The sequence below is a fragment of the Epinephelus moara genome, chromosome 16, assembly GCF_006386435.1.
Source record: "Epinephelus moara isolate mb chromosome 16, YSFRI_EMoa_1.0, whole genome shotgun sequence".
In the NCBI taxonomy this organism is placed as follows: domain Eukaryota; kingdom Metazoa; phylum Chordata; class Actinopteri; order Perciformes; family Serranidae; genus Epinephelus; species Epinephelus moara.
The window spans coordinates 47,780,657-47,806,329 of record NC_065521.1 but is presented as its reverse complement, the minus strand read 5'-3'; the positions used below and the strand labels follow the sequence as shown (position 1 = coordinate 47,806,329).

Here is a 25,673-nt window from a genome sequence, read left to right as displayed (position 1 = left end):
TGTCTCAACTGTCCAAAGGGGACTGAAGTCAGTGATTCATGTAAAATTCCTTAATGAAAGATTCTTTTTGCACTGTAGTAAGAATACTACAGAATTTATTAACCCAAATATTACACTTAACTGTTGAAACAGTTATTCATATTTTAGCATACATTATTACTAATATTAGTGCACACTATTAAAATATTGATTGAGAATCGCATACAAGACCCAAATGACATGCAAAATAATACTGATAGCAAATTACAACACTTAAAAGCAATTTTTATTTGGTTGGCTGGTAAAATATCTGCCTGGCTGGTAAAAAATTTCACTTAACAGCCAGCCTGGCTGGTAAGTGAAAAAGTTAGTTTTGGACCCTGTGTTCAATACAATATAAAACAATACAAAAAAAGCTTTTGATTGTTTAATATGGACAAAAAGACAGTGCTCGTGTAACAGTGCATTAGTGGTTGTTGCCATTGATACAGTGCTGAATTTTTGATGGAATTTGTTTTTGTAAAGATTTGTTTTATTATATAAAAAAATGTGCTCAGTTTACAGTGCAGCTGCAACATGTTAGACACATAAACATTTCCTCTTGTGCATCAAAAACTAAATTTAAAAGAAAGATGAAATATACACATGTACAGATGTACAAATGTACTTGTGAAATAAAAGGGTAATTATAAACATAATATTGATACATCAACTTAATATAAAAAGTGATAATAATATGACATGTTACTGATAATGATCCTGAACATGAACATATGATGCAACTTTTCAGAGTTACAAAAACAGTGCCGTTTCCAACCACCTCTTCTGTTTTTGTTGGCATTTAACTCAAGCTTGTATCATTTACAGCTGCACACAAACTATATAAATAGTGTTCTCAGCAAACAGTTTAATCTACCATCAAGCTGAAAGAGTGAAATTAAACTTTTTGACCGCCTCAGCTTCATTACTGAGTTATTTTCAGTTCGATGTATCACTAAGCAACAGGGGAAATAACAAAAAGGGAAAATGGTAATAACTTAATTGAGAGACTTTTTTTGACATAGATGTTGAATAGCTGTTCCCACCAGGTGTGTCCTTCAAGTGGCTGGCGAGTGAAACACACTCACACACACACACACACACACACAAACACACACACACACACACACACACACACACACACACACACACACACACACACACACACAAATGCAAACACAAAGACTTAATACTGAAGTAATATTGTCCACCCCCAGCTTGTCTGTCATGCTAACCTTTCAAACTGGGGGCGTATTCATCATTGCACACATGCTCACGCATTCACAAACACATGCACTCAGATGGCATGGAAACACTGCTCAGCCTAAAGGCTTTGTGGTTGCCTAGCTGCCCACCTACTCACCTGTACCCGCCCATCTTCACCTGTTTGGATCCTTAAGACCGAAATAGACCTGAAAGTAATTGCTTTATCAGCAGGTACTGCACATGCAATCTCAAATGGCTGTTGATACTTGTAGGAGAGTCACCGTGGGCGGTTCAGTGAAGGTTTGACTGGGTTTGGAAGCGTGAATCTGTCATGGTGCCCACTCACTTAGGACATAGTTGCAAAAGCTGGTTGCGTGGTTAAGTCACCTCTGGAACAACATTGGGCCGAGGATCCTGCCCAAGCTTGATCTGCTGTGTCTTCAATCTTTTGTCTCCATCTCAACTTTCCCACTTACAAAGACTTGCATCATTGCCGTACCTTTTGGCCTGGTCTCCTGACTAACCAAATAAGCTAAACAAAGGAAGTTCAGAAAATTAAATAACAGCAGTAACTGGGTTTAATGAGAAACTTACAGGGGCACACTTCTGTTAAAAAGTTTGGAATCGCCTGCCACAAAAGCTCGATGGCTGACAATATTTCTGAGTGTTGTCGAAAGTTGTCTTTACAACAGATGTTATATTGTATGAAGGGTTTGTTGTAGACATGGAGAACAAAGCGCTGTGCAACGGCTCAACCACACTGACAATTGACAGGGAAGAAGGAGACATAGATCCTTCTGAGCACAGTTAAAAAAGAATAGCACTAAATCATCAGTCATTGCTAAAAGAAAGAGGAAGCTTAGCATCAAGATGTGAGCAGATTTCAGTGTCCACAGAATTAAAGTCTATATGTGGCGATAGCTGATGGGGGAGATGGGGGGGTGGATCGGCAAACTTTCTGTTGCTGCCATTACATAGGTTAGACCCAGCCCTAGACCTCAGGGTGCACATTTTGCCTGGGAGCACAGCTGGTTTCATCTAAAGTGAGTTGGAAAAACAATTGTTACACGAAAATGAGATTACTGTTGTAATTTATCTATTTCTATATGAATTAATGACCTCTTATATGTCACTTTCACTGTGCCTGGTGCTCTGCTGCTCCATCAGCTCCAAAAATAGAAAGTCGGTATGTGGCAGTGAATGTTGATATTGTGGTGGGCCACCACAAATAAATGCATCTGTGGGAACTCTGGATTTCAATAGGAACAGGGTCCTGATTCAGTGTTAAGTGCACAGTAATGCCTCTAACAAGTTGGAATTAACAAGCATGTTGCTTTAGCAAAGCCTTTCTTCAAACTTTTTGGGGCCAAAACAAATGAATGGCCTCTCTTAAAGACGGGGTAAAAACCCTGTCATCATAGGGACAAGACACTTTTGTGCTATTCAGTTGGCGTCAAAATGATACACACATTTTTAGATTCAGTGGGACTCGCACTTTCCAAGGATATCATTAAGTCTGCTGTGCATTTTTAAACTCAGAAATCATACAAAAAATAGACATTGTAACTTCAGTACTTGCCTTAGAATCATAGTTTTCTTTTTTTTTCAGTATCAATCCAGTGGTAGGTGTCTGTACATCCATGGGTACACTGCAAACAGGAATTTCTAATTTGGCATGCTTTTAATGTTGCAAATTTGCCAAAATGTTAACAAATATTGGCTCAAAATAAAAAAGATTGACTGACTCAGTAGCAACCACAGGCCAGAGGATAAACAATGTCAGTGGGCTTTAGCTTCTTGACTCCAATAATATCCGTATCAAATTTTGATAGCAATCCATCCAATCGTTGTCAGACCATTTTACTGATATTTAACATGTCGGGTAGCGCTAGAGCAAAATTCAGGATCACCACAGTCAGTAGGCTTCATCATAAGACCACGAATGTCTGCACAAAATTCAAATGCAATGCAGCCTATAGTTTTTGAGATATTTTAGTCTGGACCACAGCGGTGGACCGATACACGCTGCCATCCCTAGAAACATGCTGCTTGGTGGCTGCTGAAGGGAGAGCTTTAGAGAGAAGTTCAAATCCTGTTTATTTACTAACCTCTGGACATTTGGCCAATCGTTGTCTGAAGTGGGAGAGCTTATTGGTTTGGTTTTGGAAAGCAGTCCAGGAGTGGAAAAGCCTGATGGCTGGAGTTTATTGGTCAGTAACTCATGTTGGAATGTGAGTCTGTATCTCAACATGCTTGTGTTTAATTAGACCCTTTTCATTGTTTGTTTCTTTACATATTAATCCCTCTGTCTATCTCTCACCTCTGTGTATTCCCTTCTTCAGCTCTTGGAGTATGTTGGCAAAGGAAAGAGCATCATGGACGTGGGTTTGGCCCAGGCCCGCCAGCCACTCACCACCCGCTGCCACTACTATGAGGTGGAGATCGTTGATGCTGGGGAGAAGTGCTACATCGCCCTGGGCCTGGCAAGAAGGGTGAGCTTTCTAAGAAAAGAACAACTTTTGACAACTTAACGCACACCTACACTCAACAGAGAAGCAAGTTTCTTTTTTGCACTTGGCCCTTTCCCCCATTTTCCACAGTGTTATACATTAGCCAGTGTAGCCCAATGAACTCAAGGGATGTGGACTCCAGGAATAATCCTCCCATTTGCTGACTCTTCCAATCTCCCCCTCTGGTCTCCGTAGTTCAACATGTCATTGAGCTCACAACATGATAATGATGGAAAACTTAAACAAAATCCTGAATTGGGAATAAGGTGCATAATTGGCGTGTGCAAAATGTTCCTAAAGGTCTGTTTTGGACATGTTGCAAACTTGGTGTCTCAGGCCCAGTGTACACTTAAACAGATATTTTATGAAACAGATACTTTTCCCCTGTGTTTTGCAAAATAATTCTGTCCATATGACCTTTACCGCTCTAGAAAGCAAAAATAAGTTAGCTGTCTTCAGCAGTATCCCCCCTTCACAAAGGTAGCAGAGTTCACAGGCTAACGTTACCTTCTTCAAAACACCTACTAGAGATCATGATTACTGTTCAATTTAAGGATAATGGAACGCGAGTGATGCTCCGGACATGCTTGAGTTTTCTTTCTAGTCCTCATTGACAACAATCCCACTCTGGAAACTGTCCCACAATCTGCTGGTTCGACCGGCCTGATCCATAACCACTGCTTCTGGATGACTTGGTGGAGCAAAAGCGTTGGGCCTCCGTTCATCCATGGAGTGGCACAACAAACCTAAGTTTAAGTGTAACGTAGACATTAGACAAAGCATTGCTAACAAAACTTTAGAAAACTGGTAGTCGGCCAGTGATGTTGTTGTTTCTGTTGTATGCTCATTACACAAAGCAACAATATGCATGCGCGCATTGAGGAAATTATGTCATCGTTAACATGTTCACATAGATACACAGTAACCGGAGTTTTGAAAAATCTGCACCTTAAGCCCAGTTCAGACCAAAGAACCGCAATGAGACGAGTTGAAACACGCAACTACTTGCAATGCACTGTTCTGCGATGTTCTTAAAACCTACCAGTTCACTACCCTGGAAATCCAGAGTTCTCGCGAGAGCACAATTTGAATTTGCTCAGCGAGTCACTCTGGCAATCAGTAATGATGCTCATTACCCATGCCCTTGTAGCCGAGCTGCACCAATCACATCGGTGTATCTGATATAGGCGGGCCAGAGGCGAGCTAAACAGATGACGACAGCGCTGCGACGACGAAGTCCGGAATCAGTCAGTAAACATTGCAAGATGGCTACGGATGAACACCAGTTGTTTGAAACGGCTTTGGCCGCTGCAATGAATGAGTTAGACTTGGCTTTTTCTCTAAAAGAGGAACAGAAGACTGCGCTCGAGTCTTTACTTTGCAAGAAGGATGTTTTTTGCTGTTTTGCCGACCGGATACGGCAAGAGTCTAATCTACCAGTTAGCTCCGCTGGTAGCTAAGCGTATACGTTACCCCGTGTATTGTTCTGATTGGTAGTAGTGTTATCCAATTGCGTGCAGTGATATTTACAAATGCATTCTTGGTGCTGCCCCAGGAGTTGGGCCATTTTCATTACTCGTGGCCAGACCCTAAATCTTTCTAGATTTGGGTCTGGATTTCCAGGCTACCAGTTCACACCAATGCAACTAGAAGAGACAGTGTATCATCTCTAGTCAACAACTCTCTGTACCTCCGCTCTGTTTGCAGCTTTTCAGGCTGGAAACAGAGGGGTCAGTAGGGACAGAGCACCTGCTGCAGCAAGCAAACAAGCCGTCTGCGGTCAGTTTGATTTGACCAGCAGACTTCACTACAAGCCGATTTGGCTGTAGAAACAGGTGACGATCTTTATGTTCCAAAACCAGCCGTTGGTGATTTGACCAGCTGAGTTGCAGGTGACGCCATCAGCCAGCTTGAGTCGAGCTCAGACGGCCTGTTCACACCGCTGCAACTTTTCTCTGCAGTGTTCTAAAACGGTTTGGTCTTGTGGCGAATTATTGGTCTGTACAGGGCTTTGAAAGGAGTTCTAAAAAGATCTCAGTTTTAGTGACCTGAAACTCTGCTGGCGTGGGAATAGAGGCCAAAATGTAGAAAAAAATACCTGTTTTTAAAATTATGTGTGGACAGGGCCTCGGTGTATAGAGAAACGATGAGTGGATAAACCAATAAAGCCATTAATAGAGGACATTGACTTTGTGAAATAGAGTCTACTAGTAGTAAACATTGTAGTCCTGTGGAAAGCGTTATTTTCATCCCCATTATCCAGCAGCTCAGCCATTCTCTTTGGATCTAATGGCCTACTTTTGCGTAGATGAAACACCTCCAAGAGGAAAATACAATTAGAGAAATTTTAACACCTCTCATTTGAGCCCTTATTTCTTTTTCCAAAGAATGCACATGAGGTTCCCATTTCAGCATTAGCATTGCAGCGCTGCGAGTGACTATTACCGTGTTAAACTGCTTTGAAGAACAAAACAGACAAACCTGTAGTTGTTTGGGAATCCGGCGAGATGGATGCACATTAAGAGATGCAGAGAGTTACAGGGGTTAATATAGCAAGACATTTTTAAAACACAGCTGCAAGGATGTAAAGTATCAGCAGCAATAGTTAAGATCTTGCAGGGCTGTTTTGAATCCTGCTTACTAAGCTTATAAAGGGCAGGAAAAAACTTGTATAAATGTCTGCTTTCTGATGGATGGATTCTCACAAAACCTATTTGCATTACATTTGTACCTAATATTATTCTTCTGACTCAGGAGCTATTTCTTCGACAGTATGGGTTCATGATTTGTGTCTTTTACTCCCTGTAAGTTTAGCCTCGAAAGTGTTATGAATGTGAAATATTAGTGAGTGCCAAAGCCAAGGCCTGTGGAGAGCTGCCAGCACTGTCTCTCCCAGGGTCAAAACTCTGCTCCTTTTAATAACAAAAATAAAAGATGAAACTTGTACATCTCTCAGGGTCTCGGAGGCAGTTTATATAAAACGGGAACAGAGGGATGCACAGGTCACTGAATGACATTAAGACAAAGAGAGCTATAGATGCCTACAGAGAGGAAATATACTTACACAGTATGTGAGCGCCCTACTTACAGGTTTCCATCTGAGTCGTGTAAATTTTGAACACTGGCAAATATTAAAATCTGAACATCCATGTTGTAGATGGTCTCTTTAGGTTTGTTGATGTCTACCATCTGACATTAAGCAATAAGATGCCACAATAAATCAGTAAAGCTCTCCATAGATATGCCAAACCACCCCCCTGGTGGAAGCAGTGTTGTCCATATTTCACCCTTAAAGCTTTTACACAAGAAAAAATAAACTATAATGTTGCGGCTACTGTGCACATTTCTGCATTTTTTCAAAAGAGGATAAGGTTGTTTTTGGACATATTTGCGGAAACAGCTTCTGGGTGGGCGTTTCCCTTGGCAGCGGTGGACTGACATCTGAGAGTCGGTGTTGCTAGAAGACACACTATCAATATCTGTGGTGCACTACTGTTGCTAGAAGACACACTATCAATATCTGTGGTGCACTACTTACAGGACGAGGTCGTATCGTACACATGGACGTTGATACAAATGTTTATTTTCACTTTTTGTAGTACTGGCTTTCAGGTGAACTGTCCTGCTGTAGAAAGTGTAAGCTAGCAAGCAAGGATAACTGGGCTGATTCTAGGTAGCCTAGCTTGCTAAGGTTAGCACTGATTCCCTCAAGAAATCACTTTTTGTTTGTGTTATTTCGACACAGTCCTGCACACTTAATGTTGTGTTCATACTGCGTGATGGAAAGGAGGGGTCTAGCTAGCGTTAGCTGTCTGTCTTGGGTCCAGGTGACAGCAACACATTGCTGCCATTTTGTGTTGGTGACATAATTTGACGCCAGAGCCTGTGCAGTAGGAGTAAGGAAGTGGAGCCAAGGTTACCACCAGTACATGCGTCTGTCCAATTGTGTGCAGCACTGTTGATCATGAGCACACTAATTGACACACACACAGCTGTCAATTATGATGTCAGACCTCCTTTTTCTACTATGAAATAACTAAGTAAAACTAAACTTACCAGAAAAACTAACACTTGAACACACATTAGCGTAACAAGATCTAGCGCTGTTGCCAATTTCAGTTTCGAGTCATTTACACTCCAGTAAGATATATCCGTGTTTAATCGAAGCTTTGCCGGTAATGAGAGACGAGGACTTGAAGTGGACATCTTTGCACCAAAAATAACTTTACATTTAGCCATTCTGCAGGATACTTAAGCTGTTACTTACAGTTTTCAGGTTTTATGTCAAGCTAATGGTAGATTTGTGCCAAGGGTCATCTACCCAAATTTTGAAACTATTCCAGGTGCTTGACTTTTCCAACACCTTGCTAGCGTATCCGTAAGTCTATAAAATGTGGTCAAAAAGATTTTCTATTCACCATTAAGTGTGAAAAAACAATTACATATATATACTCTACCGGCTATATATATATATATATATATATATATATATATATATATATATATATATGTACTGAATGAAAATCCTTCTTAGCAAAAAAATAATTTTAAATTCAGTTTGCTTTTAAAGACATTGAACTCCAAGCCTACATCTTTCACATTTACTGAATTATTTTCTGTGAATTTAGAGACAAAACCGCCAGAATATCCTTTGATGGAGCTAAAAATAAAAAAAGAGGAGTACATGTGCGCACACATGCTCTCAGTTAAACACACACAGACAATGCTCCCATGGGTGAGGAAGAAGTTGAGTGGTGATAACTCCAGTCCCATTACCTCCTCAGAGTTCCTCTCTCCTCTCTTTTTGCTCCACCACTTTTCTCTGTGCATCTGGGTTTCATTATAAAGACATTAAGCTTAAGTCCAGGAGAGGTGATAAAGCAGCAAATTGAAGGGCTTGGGTAATGACTGTTTACTCAACAGCAGTTGCAAGTTTGCATGCTGGTCTTTTTCACGCAGCATCCCGTGGTAAGAAGGTCTGAATATAAACACAAATCCACTCATTAATGCCTCACAGTCTGCCAGATTCTGCCTGTCTGCCTCTCTCTCTGTCTATTTGTTGTGGTTGCTGACTTCAGGCTCAACTTTGTACTCAATTTTCTTCACTTTACAAATCTCTTTCTCCCCCTTTGCCAACTTGCTCTCTCTTCCCATCTAAACATCCGCAGTAGCTGGTAGAGCTAGGTCAACTGCCAGTTTTGCCAGGCAGGTCCGGTGTACGAGCTTAAACTGGTTTGATTAAATCAAAACCAGCTGAACTGACATTTGTCATTATGACATGTTCTGGCGAATTAAAAAGTGGCCTACATCAGCAACCTGAGCTGATGGTGTCATGACATTAAATCCAACATGTATTGCATTAGTAATAAGAAATATAACAATGTAATGAACATAATATTATGTCTGTTTAATAACATACTAATTGAGCCACTGGTATCTGAAACGCTGTGAGCCAACAGGGCAATATGAAGGAGATCAAATTTCAGTAGAGGTGGGACGAGCAGCGCACGTTGTGTTTGTTGACTAGAAAGTTCATATGTTATTTTGGGATACGAGAAAAGACAAGGCGGAGTTAGTCTCTCAAGGAAACTAAAGCTGTGCCAATATGACAACATTTTGGATTTGAAGCCGACAAAAGAGGCGTCCTAACTGGCCGCCAGCGATGGGGTGTACAGTTTGGAGCTGATCCTTTGTGGGGCGCCCTGTTTCTATTTATGTCTGTTGCTTACTTTGAAAGTAGTGGACAAGGAACAACTGATTCATGAAGTTGAAATGAGAAGTTATCTGCACTTTGCCTCCTTATTTCACCACTGACACCTAAATAAGGTGGCAACTGGCTGGAGAAGGATCATCAGGGAGCTGAGAGTTTCTGGTAAATGACCATCACTAATAACAAGCTACTTGCTGTTGGCTTCATGCGATATATTTTAGGTCAGTTCCAGTAAATATCACAAATAAAAATGTGTGTTTTCTGCTTCAAAAGTAATGTTACAAACATAGGAAGATAGCAAGTAGGCTACTTACCCATCTTTTGACTGGTTACATCTCCAGTCTGATCTCAAGCGCACAGCTGATAGGTTGCCTACGTGGTTTGTTTACATGACATAACAGGAGTGCATAATTAAATGTGGAAAAACAGCTTCCCTGGTAACATGATAATTGGACACTAATTTACTGTAAAGACATGGTGTCATTATGTTCCACTCGGGGGCGGCTGCTGAGTCAAGTGCATGAACTGTGGTGTACTGGTCTGGTACAGCTCTTAATATTAAAGCGGTTTGAAGTTTTTAACACCAAGAGAAGTATTTTAATTTGCTTCATGCTCCTGTGATGACAATGTTGGCCAGTTGATCAGTCCACCACTTTAATCCCAACTAAAATATCATAACAAATATTGGATGGATTGCTGTGAAAGTTTGTACAGACATTCATGGTTGCCAGATGACAAAGCTCACTTTGGTAATCTCCAAACGTTACATCCAGCACCACAAGCAGTTATTCAGTCACATACCTACTTCTACTTCATGGACGGGCATTATATTTTGTTCATACATTCATGGTGCCAAGAGGATGAAGCCGAATGATGTTGAAGATCCACTGACTTTTCTTTAGTGCCACTTTGAGCTCAGTGTTTGTTGTTTAGAAATATCTCAGCAGCTATTGCATTGCCATGAAATTTGGTTTAGACATTCACGTTCTCCTCGAGATGAACTGTAATGATTTTGGTGACCCTCTTTTCCTCTAGTGCCAAAGACCTGCAGAACTAACAACATGCCCATCAGCCTCAGTTACACTCTGTTTAGTGCTAGATAGCAAATATCAGCGTGCTAATGTGCAAACACTAAGATGTGAACATTATAAACATAAGCAATAGCATTGTCAGTGTAAAGATGTTAACCCACTGACGTTAGATATTTAGTGGTGCTTTTAGCCAAATGCTAAGCACAGCCTCACAGAGCCACCAGCATGGCTGCAGACTCTTAGTTTAAATTGCATGACCAAACATTTTACAGTTTCCCTGTACTTTGTTTAAATTCTGGTCAAAGTGCAAAGGTGCCAAACAAAATGAAGGATGCGGTTTAAGACGTTAAAATCAAATTGGCTGGTTAAAAAAAGGTGGAAGTGAATTTTTGAATCCCCTAAGCCACTGTAGCCAGTTTCCTGTCCAACAGGGAAGTCAGAGGAATTTGTGCTATGTGATAAGTGTGAATGTTTTGTACGTTAAGTAAACGTGTTGTTTTTAGTGTGCATCTTATCTAAGATCTGTTTTGACCCCACTTCAATTCCAAGACCTGACATGACCTCTCGCTTTCTCTCTACTTCCTCTGAAGATAAGAGACTCCATGAATGTACAGCATGCATACGCTTGGTAGCACGGTTGTTTTTCATCCGGTACACACGGTGGTTGCTAGGCTGTGGGACAAAGAGAGATCTATGCTTAGTTATGGGGTGGAAGGAGCGTAGAGGGTAGATGGAAGTGTGGGGGGTTGCAAGGTAGAAAGTCGGGAGGTACAAAAATCAAGGGAAGCTATTCAGAATATGAAAAACACAGGAGAAAAAGCAGGAAAACCCCCATGTCCTGAAAAACAAACAAAATTCTACAGAAAAAAATAAGCCTGTGGGAGGACAGGGAAGTGAAGAAGCAGGTAGGGGAAAGGGGTTGACTGTGGGGGGATGGATGGATAGGTGTCATATTCATGACGGAGGACTGATGGGAGACATATGTGGTTCGGCTACCGCCAGTGTCTGGTTGTTTTCTCAGATCATCCATGAGACGCTGTCTCTGATGACTGTATTTATATATTCTCTCCATGTACATAAAATGACACTGCTCAGGAGACTGGAATGGCAGTGCTTCCTCTGTCCTGGTATGCCCGGGTCCTGGGAACAGCTTTCTTCCCTTTTCCTCCTGTGACGCAGCAGTCCTACTGACCATTTTACAGTGCTGCTCCTGTGAACCTGTTTATTCTAACAAGGTCATTTCAGGATAAAACAAAGAAGCAGTCACTGTGCCAAGGCCTCTGATCTGGAGGCTGCAGAACACACAGCACCACCAGCACAACGTTCATGGTTCTTGGTTTAACTCGTGTCTTTAATGGCAACAATTTAGTAAATCATTTGATTAGTCAATCACAAAAATGTCAAACATTTGCTGTTTGCATTTTCTGAAATATGAGAATTCTATGGTTTTATTTGTCATATATGACAGTAAACTGAGTATTTGGGTTTTGGACCATTGGTCGTATAAACAAGACTATGGAAGACAATAGAGAAATTCTAACATGTGCTTTTCACATTTTTATAATTTTGTATACACAGTGTTTTAATTTATTAATTAATAATCTGTAGATTAATTGACAGTGAAAATAATTATATGTTGCAGCTCCACTCAGGATAACAAGCTCTGATATTGACGTTATTTTGATGTGTTGAGCCATTTGTAAGCACAGCACCACAAAGCCTCAAGCATGAGTGTAGATTTATTACCAGCTGCAACAACATCGCAACAGTTGGTATTGTTTTCACCTATTTTGCCCATATGTCGGTCTGTCTGTGGACAGATTTTGTTAAGGTGATAATGTTACAACTGTGCAAGATAGTCACAGAATTTTACAGGTGTGTAGTTGAGATCAAAATGAACACAGCATTTAAAGATGGGTGTGGTCTCATGGGACTGGAAGTAGGGAATGGGCCATTGGCACCCCAACTTTACAACCCTGGCTCAAAAAACTTTTCACAGCTGGAGTGTTCCCATCAAAGGATGGGCTCTAGTTATATTATTAGTTCGCTGTCTGGCCCGTAACTTTACTGTTTTAGTTCACTGTCCCTGCTCTTACTGTTTTATTTTCACAAGCAGATATTTTCAAATGCTTTAAAAACCAACTGTACATCATCTGCTCAGCATCAAACAGCAGACAGACACAGCTGGCTATTGGCTGGTGAACATAGTGTAGCATTTTGCAGCTAAAGAGACATTAACAGATAACAGTTTAAAGGCCCTGACACACCAAGCCGACAATTGGCCGTTGGTCAAAGTTGGGTTGTTGGTGAGCATCTCCTGCCCTCGTCAGTGTGGTGTGTCCCACACTATTGGTGCTCATTGGCGTGAGTCGGCTCTCTTTCTGCCAATTCAGTATGTTGAATCCGTGTCAGTGACAGTGAAGACTGTCGGCGAATGAAATCACAGTTCAGCTCATCGCATGGGAAGAAAAACAAATGAGGAGTGTAAACAAATGGCTGAAGTCAAGAGGATTGAGGTTGAAACAAACTTGTTACACGAGGTAAGATTGTTTTTGTGTAGTCATTGAGCTCTTTAGGAGAAACCTTTCCTGATGGTTTGTGTTATTGTTCACTGGCGCCAGGTAAATACGCTTTGTTCTTCCAACATTGCATTGTGTTAGGTAATATCCTAGACTGGCTAACTAGCGTCAAAATGGTCTTCCGGTTTCCCATTTTTCAATGATGATTACGGACGTCCTCTCTCACAGGACCAGGTGCAGGCCAGGTGCAGTACACATGTGCTTGTTCACCGTCTGTTTGGTGTGTTCATGTGTAACTTTTTGGCTGAGACACAGGCGTTGGGAGGCGACACAGCAGGGGGCTCTTGTTGCTACTACTTCAGCAATATCGGTGTGCCTTTATTAATATTTCCCTCAGAAGCTGGTCGTTTTGTAGAGACTCCTGAAGAACGCACCATTCGCCATATCAACTTAAAGGGTGATGTGTTTTGTTCACAGCCTGTATCTGCTACTCCCAAGTGGCCAAAAAAATTACTGCAGGTTTAAAAGTCAGTAACATTAAAAAAAGATTCCACCCCCCCAGGTGCTAATATCGATTGTACCAATAAGTGCTTCCTTGCAGTGTAAAAAAGCAGTCTCAACTTAGGCTTGTGTTTGAGCAGTCCTTCAAACTTATCCCTAGGGGATCCTAGGCAAGGCCTCTAGACTGTGGCCAAAATGGTCGCATATGTGACCCTTTATTGTGAATGTATGAATAAATGACATGTGGGCACTTTCATGCCAGTGCATGACGCAAACTAAAGTCTCTAAGGTGACAAAGTGACAGCTGACTTAGAAACTAGTGTAGCGTGGGTTGAATGCCCCTTGGCAGGTCTGCGTTATATACTTCTGGTGCATGAAATGTCTGTGTCTGTTAGTCTCTTAGCTCATCGTGGCACGGCAGCCCTCAGTGTTCGCAGGCTGCTGTTTGCAACGTGTAACCAATCAGATAGTGCTGTGGTCGGGACATTAGGTGACGCTAAAGAGAAGTAACGGAGATAGAGAGAGGCAGCAGCATTAGAGCTATTGTAACACATTTTTCAATTAATTTATTTTTTCAGCTACTGGATATATATATTAAAAAACTATTCACATCATTATAATAATAATGAAAAAAGGGTGTGACCAGATCATTTGCAGCTGACAGTTGGTAGCACCAGTGGGAAAGTTAGACTGGAGCCCTGTGGGCCACTGGACACCACCAGCTCTGAAGATGAGTGTTTTTGGGAGGTGAGCAGGAACCTAAGCTGTTGTCTTTTAATCAAAGATGGACGCAGGTTTCTGCAGTTGATGCAGAAAGTACCTGAGTGACTCCCATAAATGAAATTTGGGAGAACCCAAAAGGAAAATTAGTTGTTTGTTCTCAGAACAACACTGTGTGTACTTTGTCCTTTCACCTTTTCTATCACTTGTAAAATAACACACCACACGTAGTAATTTATCAGTTTTATGTGTGTCAAGGAAAACATTTGCATTATGCACTTGCATCCATAAAAAATGACGAACATGCCCAAACACATACACACAGATATGCTGTTGTTGTCTCTAATAATGTCAGACGCTTGCTGTCATCGTGTGGGGAGCTGGAGGTTTTAGCCTGATGACACCAGGTTATACAAACAGACCTGCATTAGTTTCCTACACACTCTCTGCCCAACCCCTATAGGTGAGGTTGTGTGGGCACGTACAAACAGAAACGCACTACTTTCCCTCCCTACAAAATGCTCCCTCAACACACACAACCATACACTCACATCTGTGGTAATTCATATTTTTAGACAGCTCTGTGATATGCCAGTGTGATAGCTGCTGTAGGTGATGGGTATCTGCTTCCTCATGGTTCCCCACTCGACCCGCACCTTTTCTGCTCTTACTCTTTCAGACTTGTTTACTCTGCCACCGTGTGGAAATGCAGGCTGCTCTGATGACACCGGTGTAGCAGCTGTGGATCTGATACTGCAGGGCTTTGCTCCGCCATGCTGTGGACACAACCCCACTGTTTGTTGTTCTTAGGAGCAGCTTGCATTTCAATGATGGCTTCTGCAGGCCAACAGGGGGTAGTGACCATATTTCGAAAGTTTTACAGTACGTGATATTGGACCAGCTGGTTAACACAGTGCTCTCTGTCTAAATGCATTCCTTTATATGTTGATAGAGAAGGAGTGTAGGTGTGATTTAGTGGCGCCACCACTGATTGAAAAACAGAAATCACAGCATTAACTGTTGTAATTTCCAAACCACAATAGGTTGGAATGTTTCTTTTATCAGAAGGGAAGCCGTTCCAAGTCCCACAAAACAATATGATCTGTGCTTTACAGAGTTTATGGCTGAAAATAAACATTATATTCACACTGAGAAGAGGCGAAAGATTGAAATCTTATTTTTACTCTGTCAGATTGTTTTTTTCTGGTATTTAGATATGCTGTATAAAAATATTCTGCCCCTATGTACCACAGTGAACGCTTGGTTTAAAAAAAAAAAAAAGATATCATGCTGATGTTTTTATTTTATGGCGTTTCTATTCTACATGCGGTTGACTTACACTGCAGCAGCTTCAGTTTGCCAAATTCATTTGAAGACAAAAATGTATTGTTTGTTGCCAGCTGATTGTTCAGTAAGCCATGTCCGCCTTAGTTACTTTTGTTATGCCTGCCAGGCTGCATGGCACAAAGTTTACAGTTATGACATTGCCACATCTACGACCCGACATTTTTGTAATTTTTTTAAACAATGGGTCCTTGATTTCAGAGGAAGGCTTGGTTGAAATGATGACTGTCAATAGCAGATTTGTCAGCTGTAGCTAGCTAGCATATTATGCTAACATTAGCTGTATGAGTCAGTTAAAAATGTATTTTCCAGCTGACTTTGTGATGTCTTCAGCTGCCTCGTATTGAAAAAGAATCTTGTGTAAGTCTTAGATATGCACATGATGGCTACATACATGCTATGCTAAAACTCAGCATCCTCATTAGATAATAATCTATGTAGAAGACATGGAAATAAGGAACAGTATTTATCCTGTGTTGCATTATAGAGGTAGTTTGTCCTTTTTTTTTTAAGTGTAAAAAAAAAACAAAAACAGGAAAAATGCACGATCAGACTTTGTTGCTTCCAACATATTTCTTTTTATTGGGGCTCAGCTTAAATAAATGGTTGTATTTTCAACATTATGTTTTTCACATTTAACCTTATAAAAGACAACACTCCCAGGATGAGGATTATGTGATGTTTTGAGCAAAAATTAACACTATCTTGGGTTACACGGTTGTGGTTGTTGTGGTTTAAACTTTGTTTGTGTGACAAATCCATCCAACAATTGACCCTTCGCTAAGTCCCAACCCTCGAACGCAGTCAGGCCAATCATAACGTAGTGCCGGCCAGCTCCAATAAGGGTCCGACAACAACACAGTTGTGCTCCATTGACTTTTATGTAATCGTTTCAGATTTCCTTAATCTTCAGGCTGGTTTGTGGATTTCAAGTTAAACGTTGTCCCTAGGACACGGTTTAATAATGATACTCGTTACCTGGAGAGGTTGGAGAGAGATACGTTTCTCCCTCGTTCCAAAACCAAAATCAAACCCTGAAAAGTGTAGGGTTAGCTAGCTAGCTACTGAAGATATAGCCGACTGAATGTATACACATGCTGCTTTTGCTATTTAATGGTAAACACCGAATAACTACACACCCTGCTGAACAGAAACCAGTTAAGGGGAACAGGGGAACTTTGGTGATATTTAAAAAGCTGTGTGTCATCACATTGTGTGCAGATTAACATTGTTTGGCTTCTTCCACAGCTTCCTGACTGTCCGGCAGCAGAGGTTATAGCTTTATATTCATTGTCCTCTGTCTCAGTCGCCAGTGATGTGGTGGTTCACTTTAACACTCATCAGTAGCCTATAGTTCGGCTTTAGCTTTCAGCTGTCTTTATCTTTCTAACCTCTTTTTGCTGCTGAGTGAGTTTGACATCTTGGATATATCCTTTAAACAAATTTTGTAGTCCCCTCTGTTTGGTTCTCTCTGAAATTGCGTTTTTGATTTTCCAAAAATAGACCATCACGGAGGAGTAGGGCGTAGCGAAGGCTCAATTGTCAAGACAAACGGATATAGAGACAGAGTGCAACGCATCATACTCTGAAAACCACGCCCATCAGAGAGGAAAATTCTCTGGACCACATTATACAACCAACAGCTGAAACGCCAACAAAATGCCTGTAGCTAGTAAAAAACATTACGTTTCAGCACGTCAAAGGATTATGTTTGCACCATGTGTCAATCAGAGATGAAAAGCTATATTGACAAACCCAATATTGTTGATCTGTGTCATTGTCTCTTCTCCTTACCTTCTTCATCTTGGAGAAATGATCCAACTGAATGGCCAGTTGTGACATACTTTGATATTTACAACTACTTGATCAAATCATGAGGTAAGATCAGCATTTAACCCGACACAGATCAAAACTAGGCATTACATAGCTGAGTTAGCTTCAACCTCTACAGTTTGTCTACAGTTCGTTGCTGTATGTGGGCATACTAAGTGTCAGGATCTCACAGTTCTCCCGTATCTTCCTGCTGATGCCTCATGTCTTATTGCACGCAATAAAACCTTCACGCAATAAAAAAGTTATTGCACGCAATAAAACCTTCACGCAATAAAAAAGTTATGGGAGAGCAATGTATTCTTTTCCTCTCTGGTGTGGGCGGGACTTAAATGCGCTCTGTCTCTTTTTCTTAGAGGAAAAGTTAGGGGATCACCAGAGGTCAGTTGACTTTATCTTCCAAGGACCATAAATATGCAAACTTTTACTGCAGTTCATCCAACAGTTGTTGAAGTATTTCAGTTTGAACCAAAGTTGTTGACTAAGTGACTTTGCCGTCTCACTCTTTGAAAATAGGAGATGCTGTAATACAGTAAAGCTTTACTTTCAGTGTGTAGAGAAGGGAGTGCTGCTGCAGTTTTTCCCACCAACCCACATTATTTATGGAATATATAGAGCGCACGAGTAGATGTCTCGAATTAGAGATGATGGACACAACAATTACCCGAGAAAACGGCTATGCAAACATGCAACAGTTGATCCATTTATCAGACACAAGTCTGCGGTTTACATTAAAGCACTATAAATCCACCCCTTATTTGTTTAGCCGTCCCTAATGTTGTCTTATTTCAGAGTTTTCCCCTAAATCACTGATCAGATCAGAGTCTGTGGGTCATCAATCAGGCAGCAAAACACCCCGATTCTCCTCTTCTTCTCATGGAGATTCAGCCCACATGCCAGTCAGCCAGAGGAATCCTCAGGCTTGTGGTTGAGACGAGGGGGAAGAGGAGCAGACTTGGCGGATCAAGGGTTTTCAGGCTTGGAGGAGTAGCTGCATTCCTCCATGTCTCTCTGTCTTCCTCTGCTGATGTCTCATTCTGTCCTACTCTCGCTCTCTCTCTCTCTTTCTCTCTCACACTTTCCCCCCATCCATCTCCATTTCCTGTTCCTCGAGCCCCAATGGGGTTGTCAGACAGGATCGTTGATGTTTCCCTGATGTCCTGTCCTCAAATGCTGCACTCTAGTCTGCGTGGCCCGACCGCACTGTCTGTCTGCAGTGTCCCTATTATTCATTTTTGCACACAGGTGCAGCTTATAGTAATAATTTCATCAGCACTATTTTGTCTTTGAGTAATATATCGCCTCTTCAGACTCTGCATCAGTCAACGGTGGATGTTCTTTTGTTTGGCTGACTGTTTTCTTTTTTTGGACACCGTCCTGGTCATATTTTGGATTCTTGAGACAAGATGGAAATGAAAGGTTGCCTGTTATTTGTCCGTTAATACTAGCTGAAAAGAAATGCAGTAGGGAGAGGTCAGCTGAAAGAGAGTGTGAACAAGAAAACAGTTAGAAGATGTAGCCCACAGAGAAATTAAAGAGGAGCGTAATGTCACTGCCCTCCTCCTCCCCCTCCTCTTCCTCTTTTGTTCAGTAGTGTGTTTCTACAGTAATGGAGGTGCAGCCAAGAAGACAGATAAAAATCTCTGGTAATTACCTCTGAGTCATACTCTGATCTTATCCGAAAGTTGGCCCACTAGTTATTACTGTTGGCGTGGTGAAACCTGGAGAAAGGTGTATGTACTGTACTGTACATGCGGACAGATGGAGAGAGACCAACACATCCTCAGACACTGACCGATATCCTGAAGAGAAAGGAATCCTCACACTTACTAACATGTTAAGTGAGGGATGATGTGCAGCAAGCGGCTCATTATTGTGAAATAAACCCTGACAGGTGATGCAAGACTTTGGTTTATGAGCAAATACATGCAAAACTAATGAGACTCCCATCAGCCTCATCTGAGCTTTGTGTGTAGTGATAATAAGCAAATTTAAGCTTGCTAAAGGCCCTGACACACCAGGCTGACAGTCAGTAGGCGGCCAATGTTAAGCCTTTGGTAAACGTCTGTGGCTTTTTTGGCATGTTGAATTGGTGGTAGAGTCTGTTGGTGAGAGAAATCACTTTGATCGGTTGTTCAGCTTAAAGGAATGGAAAGGAAATGGAAGTGAAATGACTAAAGTCAAGAGGGCACACACAAGGCTCTTCTCATTGGTTGTCTTCATCTCATCTGATCATTCCAACACAAAAATATTTTCACACATCATGGCGATCTGAGAGCGAGCAAGACTGATGTGAAAATGGCAGGCAAAGGTGGCTTTGTTACATGTTTGTATTACATAGATATATAATATTAATTAGGTATCAGACTCCAAGATGGCGCCTCTTCAGTCCAGTGGAATTTCTTGCCTGGCGCATACACCAAAACAGTATGTAGCTTTCCCAGTACGCGGCCCACTGAACATGCGCAGTAGTGTTTCTTCTGCTGGTCCCGCCCGCAAGTTCCAGCTCTGCTCATAGACTACTCATTGCAATGATGTCAGCGATTTTTTTAATCCCTTTTCCTGTCTCAAAGAAAGTTTTACAAATATAAAACCTCCATGGATAAAAAAAAGAACATTATAGAAAGGGTCATAATTGACCTTGGATACTGGGGAAAAAATGGACACAAGGCTGAGCTGCTTTTTTTGGGACCTGATGTATCATAACAACAGTTCACGCTGCCCTGAGTCTTCTGGTTTCCCTTTTTGAATGAATGACACAGACTACCGCCACCTGCTGGTATGGAGAGTTATTTCCTGTCATGCAAATGCAGGACGTACTTGTTAGTTGGCTGTTGGCCGTGGTCTTTGTGCTGTGTTTAAGTGCAAGTTTTTGGCCCAGACACAGGCCAAAGTGAGGCGGTGCAACAGTCGGCCTTTGTTGCTTTTTTTCCAGCTGGGTCAAAGGTTCCATTTGTTTCATTGACTTTCAAAATAAAAGTAATTGCAGCTTGATAGCTTGATAGTGATTTAGATGTCAAAATGTTACACATATACTGCACATCTTTTTACTTTGTTTTATTCTGAAAAATTGAAAATATATTTTTGTTCTCACCTGCTGTCTGCCTGTATGCAGTTCATTTTTACCCGTGCCCGTACCTGTGAACAATAAAACATTTCTACATTAATAAAAACAATATTTTTCTTGTGGCCGTGTACACGTGCAGAATTCTCTGAAGATTGTTACGCAAAGTGCAAATAAAAAACAAACAATTCTTTATGCTAGAAGATCTTAACTCATTGTACATGCATTTTTTTTTTTTTTTACACTAACTTTGGCAAATATATGTTTCCCATACGAATAACGGCCCTTTGATGTGAATTGAATTAAATTACAAAGATAGAGCGAGTGGTAGGATGCGGGCTATAGGGAGTGCAACAGCGGTGTGTGTGTCTGTTCACTGTTGGAGGAGAAGAGCGTGACATAGCAGTATCAATAGTATTCATACTGCTGAAAAGTGAATATTGAAGCTGTTTCAAATATTCAGGATTGATATGTATCATCAAATCGATATTTTTGACAACACTTATTGGTCGTAAGTTAAATTACCTGGTGTAATTTTTATTTTAACAGAACCCGCAGACTTTTGGCTTTCCATGGCACACACATTGAAATTGATCATATCCATGACTGTGAAAACGTGTATTTGTGACCTGTGTGAGTGTTTGTCTTTGTGCAGGACTACCCCAAGAACAGGCACCCGGGATGGAGCCGAGGGTCGGTGGCGTACCATGCTGGTGAGATTTCTTTTCTTTCTTTCATTTCTTCTCTCAGTCCATAGAGATACATTTCTTGGAAACAGGGTTGTGTGTTATTTCCCTGTATGAATGTGGAATTCCCCTTGCAGTTCAGATAAAAAAACAAATCTGATCTACTTCCTCCAAAGCATCTAGATGCTGCTTTTAGTTGCAGACACACAGGGCACCATCTCAGCTAAGGGTTAGTTCGAGTGGGGTTGTATGAGATACTTATGTATAGTCAATGTATTACCCTAAGCCGATGGTGGTCGGCGCGCCCACAGTTTGGAGCAGCATGCAGGATTCTCACCAAGGAAGCTCAGCATTACATTGCTGTGGACGGGGGTTGATATCAAAATGATATCAAAGAAGCCACCTTAAAAGAGGCCCACCTAAAAAAAAAAAAATCAGTTTTCTCAAATTTTCAATTTTCTCAACTGCTGCACATTTTCGATTGAGAAAATGTAGTGCCAAAGAAAAGGGCTGTCTGTCAGTGAGGTAAAGTGTTGAAAAAATATATATTTTTAAGTGGGCCTATTGTAACACTGACTTTATATAAGTACCTCGTACGACCCCACTTCAAAAATCCCAAACTAACCCGTTGAGGTGCCCTTGCACAAACAGAGATCAAGGAGGATTGCGGGCAGATAAAAAGCACAGAGAGCAGATAAAACAGACGGTGACAGCATCAGAAAGAGGAGAAGGATCGTATTTCCATCTCTTTCTCTCATACTGAGTCAAATAAATATCTCTCCAAGCAATGAACCAAAAAAAAAAAAGATATCTTTATCTTCCCGTGCTTCCACACACACATGTTAAGTCTTGGTTGTTTGTGGCAACAGGCCTGTGAACGTTATCTGCACAGGCATCTGCCCAAAACCCCCACCGCTCCCATTCCAGGTCTCAGCACACCTCACTATCAGTGCTAAGAGATTAGCTATCAACAATGCTGCCATGATATGAGAGAGGCGGCAAGCTTGGTAGGTGGTTGTTATTACACCGAACAAGCTACAGTAGGTAGCCAGCTCTTTATCTGACAATCCACTGTCACAGTCAAGATCTTGTTAGTCCTTATCGGACAGTTCGGAGCTAGCTGTCTTTTTTTTTTTTAATCTGCGTTATTTTGGTCTGAAGCATCCCACTGTCTTCCAATCTCTCTTACGGGAGATTTCAGCTGCTCCCACTCACTGCGTTTACATTCACAAAATATTATGGTTTTTGCCCTCATTCCGAAAAAGACAGTATTCCCTCTGAGCTGTTTACATGGCTAATTAAAATGAATATTCCACCATTACTAGCGATATCGACGATTGATATCAACATGGGTTTTTTTCAACGTTTCCTACTGGTGACGGACTTGTTCAGCCGAGCGAGTACAGCCTCCGTCTTGCACTCCTTCAACCACCGTTTTGAAAATGTTGGTGCTGTGATATTGGCGTATCCAAATACCTGCTGATATCCAGGTCTTTCATAATGTTTAAAATAGGTGTGTTTCTCTTTCCGACCAGAAATAGGGGTTTTTCCGCTGGGCATGCATTTCTATACCGGCCCTGCAAACTGTTGTTGAGTTGGTTTGTTTACAACATATCCATTAGGGTTGGGCTGGTGTTATAATTTCAAACTGGTTGGATATCAAGCCAAACACTGGACCGGACCGGACTGGACCTAATTTTGCAAGGTGTCCCACTTGACTCAATTCAGCCTTCGCGGTTTACATCAGCCAAGTCCTTTGAAGACCGCATCAGCGGTCAATGGGATGGTCTGGTCTGCCAAGGATTTCCTGGTTGCATCACCAGTTGTTCTTGCCCTGTCCCGTTAGTGTTCCTGTTACCTAGCAACCAGCAGTGATTGGCGAAATAAGGAGTAAGCTAATAAGTTAGTTAGCCCTAAATCATGGACCCAGAGATTGTTATTATATATATATTTATTTAAATTTAATACTTGAGGAGATGATTCACTGCCGGAGACACAGCCCTTTGATATATTTCAGGCTGATGGACCATTTTCAGTTAAACTTAATGAATTAAGATTGTTTAAGCTGTGTGCTTTTAGCTAATAGTAATGTTAACAGTTAACCATTAGCTAGTTGACAACTCTTAACTTCACTTAATATATGATCGTCACCGGCACGCAATGCATCTTGGGGTAAGCTCGGCCATGAAGGATTCATCCATTGCATCCTCCAAATTCTGGGAAAGAAAGCAGCGTTTCTCTGCCGTATTTGAAGGAGCCTTGGAAATGGGACAGCCTTGGTCGCACCGATGCGACGCAGTCGGTCTTCAAATTGGGCCTCGAAGGCTGCAGGCCCTGAATTGAGACACAGTTTTCATCCCAATAGGAAATGAGTGCCGCATGTTTAAGTCTGCTTGAGAAACTAACTCTGCTTTATCTCCTCTCGTCACCCCAAAAAACACATGAACTTTAATATAAATGAACAGCGTGCCCAGCTCTGCCCCCTCCCACCTCTACTGAAATTTTAACTCTTTTATGTTGCTGTTGCTCAGTTTGACAGTAAAGACACTAGTTGCTCTGTTAGTCTGTTTAGAAACATGATATTATGTTAATCAATCATGTTGTCATGTTGCTTCTATGAGTTGGATTTAATACTGTGATGCCGTCAGCACAGGTTGCTGATGTAGGCTCTTTTTTAATTTGCCTGAGAGTGTCATAATGACAAATGCCATATTTTGAATGTGCTGTATACATTTTCTTTTTCTTTTCTTTTTTTTTTTTTTTTTAAAGATATTTTTTGGGGGGCATTTTTCAGCCTTTAATGGATAGGACAGACAAGTGTGAAGGGGGGAGAGAGAAGAGGGAGTGACATGCAGCAAAGGGCCACAGGCTGGAGTCGAACCCGGGCTGCTGCGGCAGCAGCCTTGTACATGGGGCGTCTGCTCTACCACTAAGCCACTGACGCCCCTGTATACATGTTTTTAAAGAATGCTATTAAAATCTCACTAATACCAACATATCCCACATGTCCTAATTGGAATTCGCTCAATTCTGAAAAAGGCCTTATTTGAAATTTGAGAGGAAATATACTGTTAACATGACCTGCATGAAATTCAGAATATTGTCATATTTGGAGAAATAGTGAATCATTACTGTTCATGTAAACTTAGCCACTCTGAATGATTCACACGCCACAAATGTCACTGTGTGTCATATGTTTTTCCACCAGGGGATGTGTATGATTTTTATTTTTAGAGGAAGGTTTATATACTTTCTTCCAGTTGACCTCCAAATCAGCTATCAAAACACATTTTCTTGTTCACTCCGCACATTCCATTCATGTTTCAAGTTGATGTTTATAGTCCTAAATCCCCATATCCCTTTGCAGATTCCATTTATACTTAGGATACATTAATAATAATAACAGTTGATGCTGTGCGTCCTGCTGGGGTCCGTGGATGATACCTCTTTGCTGAGTGACAGACGAGACCAGTCATTCACAGAGGCTCACCATGCCAGTCCCAGAGGTCTAGCGCTGCGGTCCGCCTGGTTTGGCTGCTGTGCGTTGGACACCACAGAAATGTGCACGCCCCAGCACAGCTCCCATTAATCTTATTTGTTAGAGACTAAAATGATGTATGTGGTTTTCCACGCTGTGCGTATGAGGTTTGCCTTCCCATGCTTGGGTTAAGGTGCAGGCTCTGATCCAGCTACTTAAAATCAACAGCCGGGGCCTCTTCTTCATGTCTCCTCCGAGATTTTCACCGAACAGCTTTCAGGAACCTCAAGAATTGCATGCAGACGCTCTTTGGCAGAGTGACAGAAGCTTAATGTATACACAGTATTGTATGCACTAGGTCATATAACCACAGCAGAAATTGCTTAAAGAAGGAATGACTTTGTTACCTTGGTTTTCCTGCTCGGTGCGAGCCAAGAATGCTGTGAAGAGGTGTTTCTGTGACACGTGGTACCGCTGTTTATTAACTTTTATGGGTAGTTTTTGTATTTGACCTCAGTATCTAAAGGGGCAAATGTATGCCAGGATAATCTTGGCAGGCCTTTGCTTTGTGCACACTCATTGTTATATTTTTAACATACCTCACGCTGCTCCTTAGTGCTCTTTGAGTGTTTGTAATTTTATTATCTTTCAAGAAAACAGTGGCTATAGATTAGTCTTTTGAGTTATATTATGCACTTATATTAGTTACATAATGATTCAATGCAACATTCCTCCTTTTCTTATTTATACTTTGCATGTACAGTTTGAGCTCTATTTCTGTCATCCTGATTTATGATGCGTTGTATTGGGCACGCGACCAGTGTTGACCTGGATCACATGTAATGCGTATTATTGACTTTAAAGGTTGTGATTTTACTCCAGATATATTCCAGTTATATACACAAATGCCTGCCAACCATATCGCTGCTCCTTTGTATAGCTTGTATAGTTTGAGAGTTCTTTGGCCTGCGCTGGTGTTACCACGAGTGTTTGTGTTGGGAGCCGGCCCAGTGTGGACCTCCATCCTGCGTGTTGGCTCGGCTTGTCTCCGCAAGT

General features: G+C 41.4%; 1 protein-coding gene across 1 annotated transcript in view; it reads left to right on the top strand.

Annotated features, from left to right (window-relative positions):
• The window catches only part of spryd3 (SPRY domain containing 3), a 77,658-nt gene that overhangs the window by 32,480 nt on the left and 19,505 nt on the right, over positions 1–25,673 (top strand). Inside the window, exons 7-8 of the mRNA XM_050064478.1 lie at positions 3,567–3,716; positions 21,109–21,166. Coding sequence (XP_049920435.1) covers positions 3,567–3,716; positions 21,109–21,166 — 208 coding nt within the window. The remainder of the gene's footprint in view (positions 1–3,566; positions 3,717–21,108; positions 21,167–25,673) is intronic.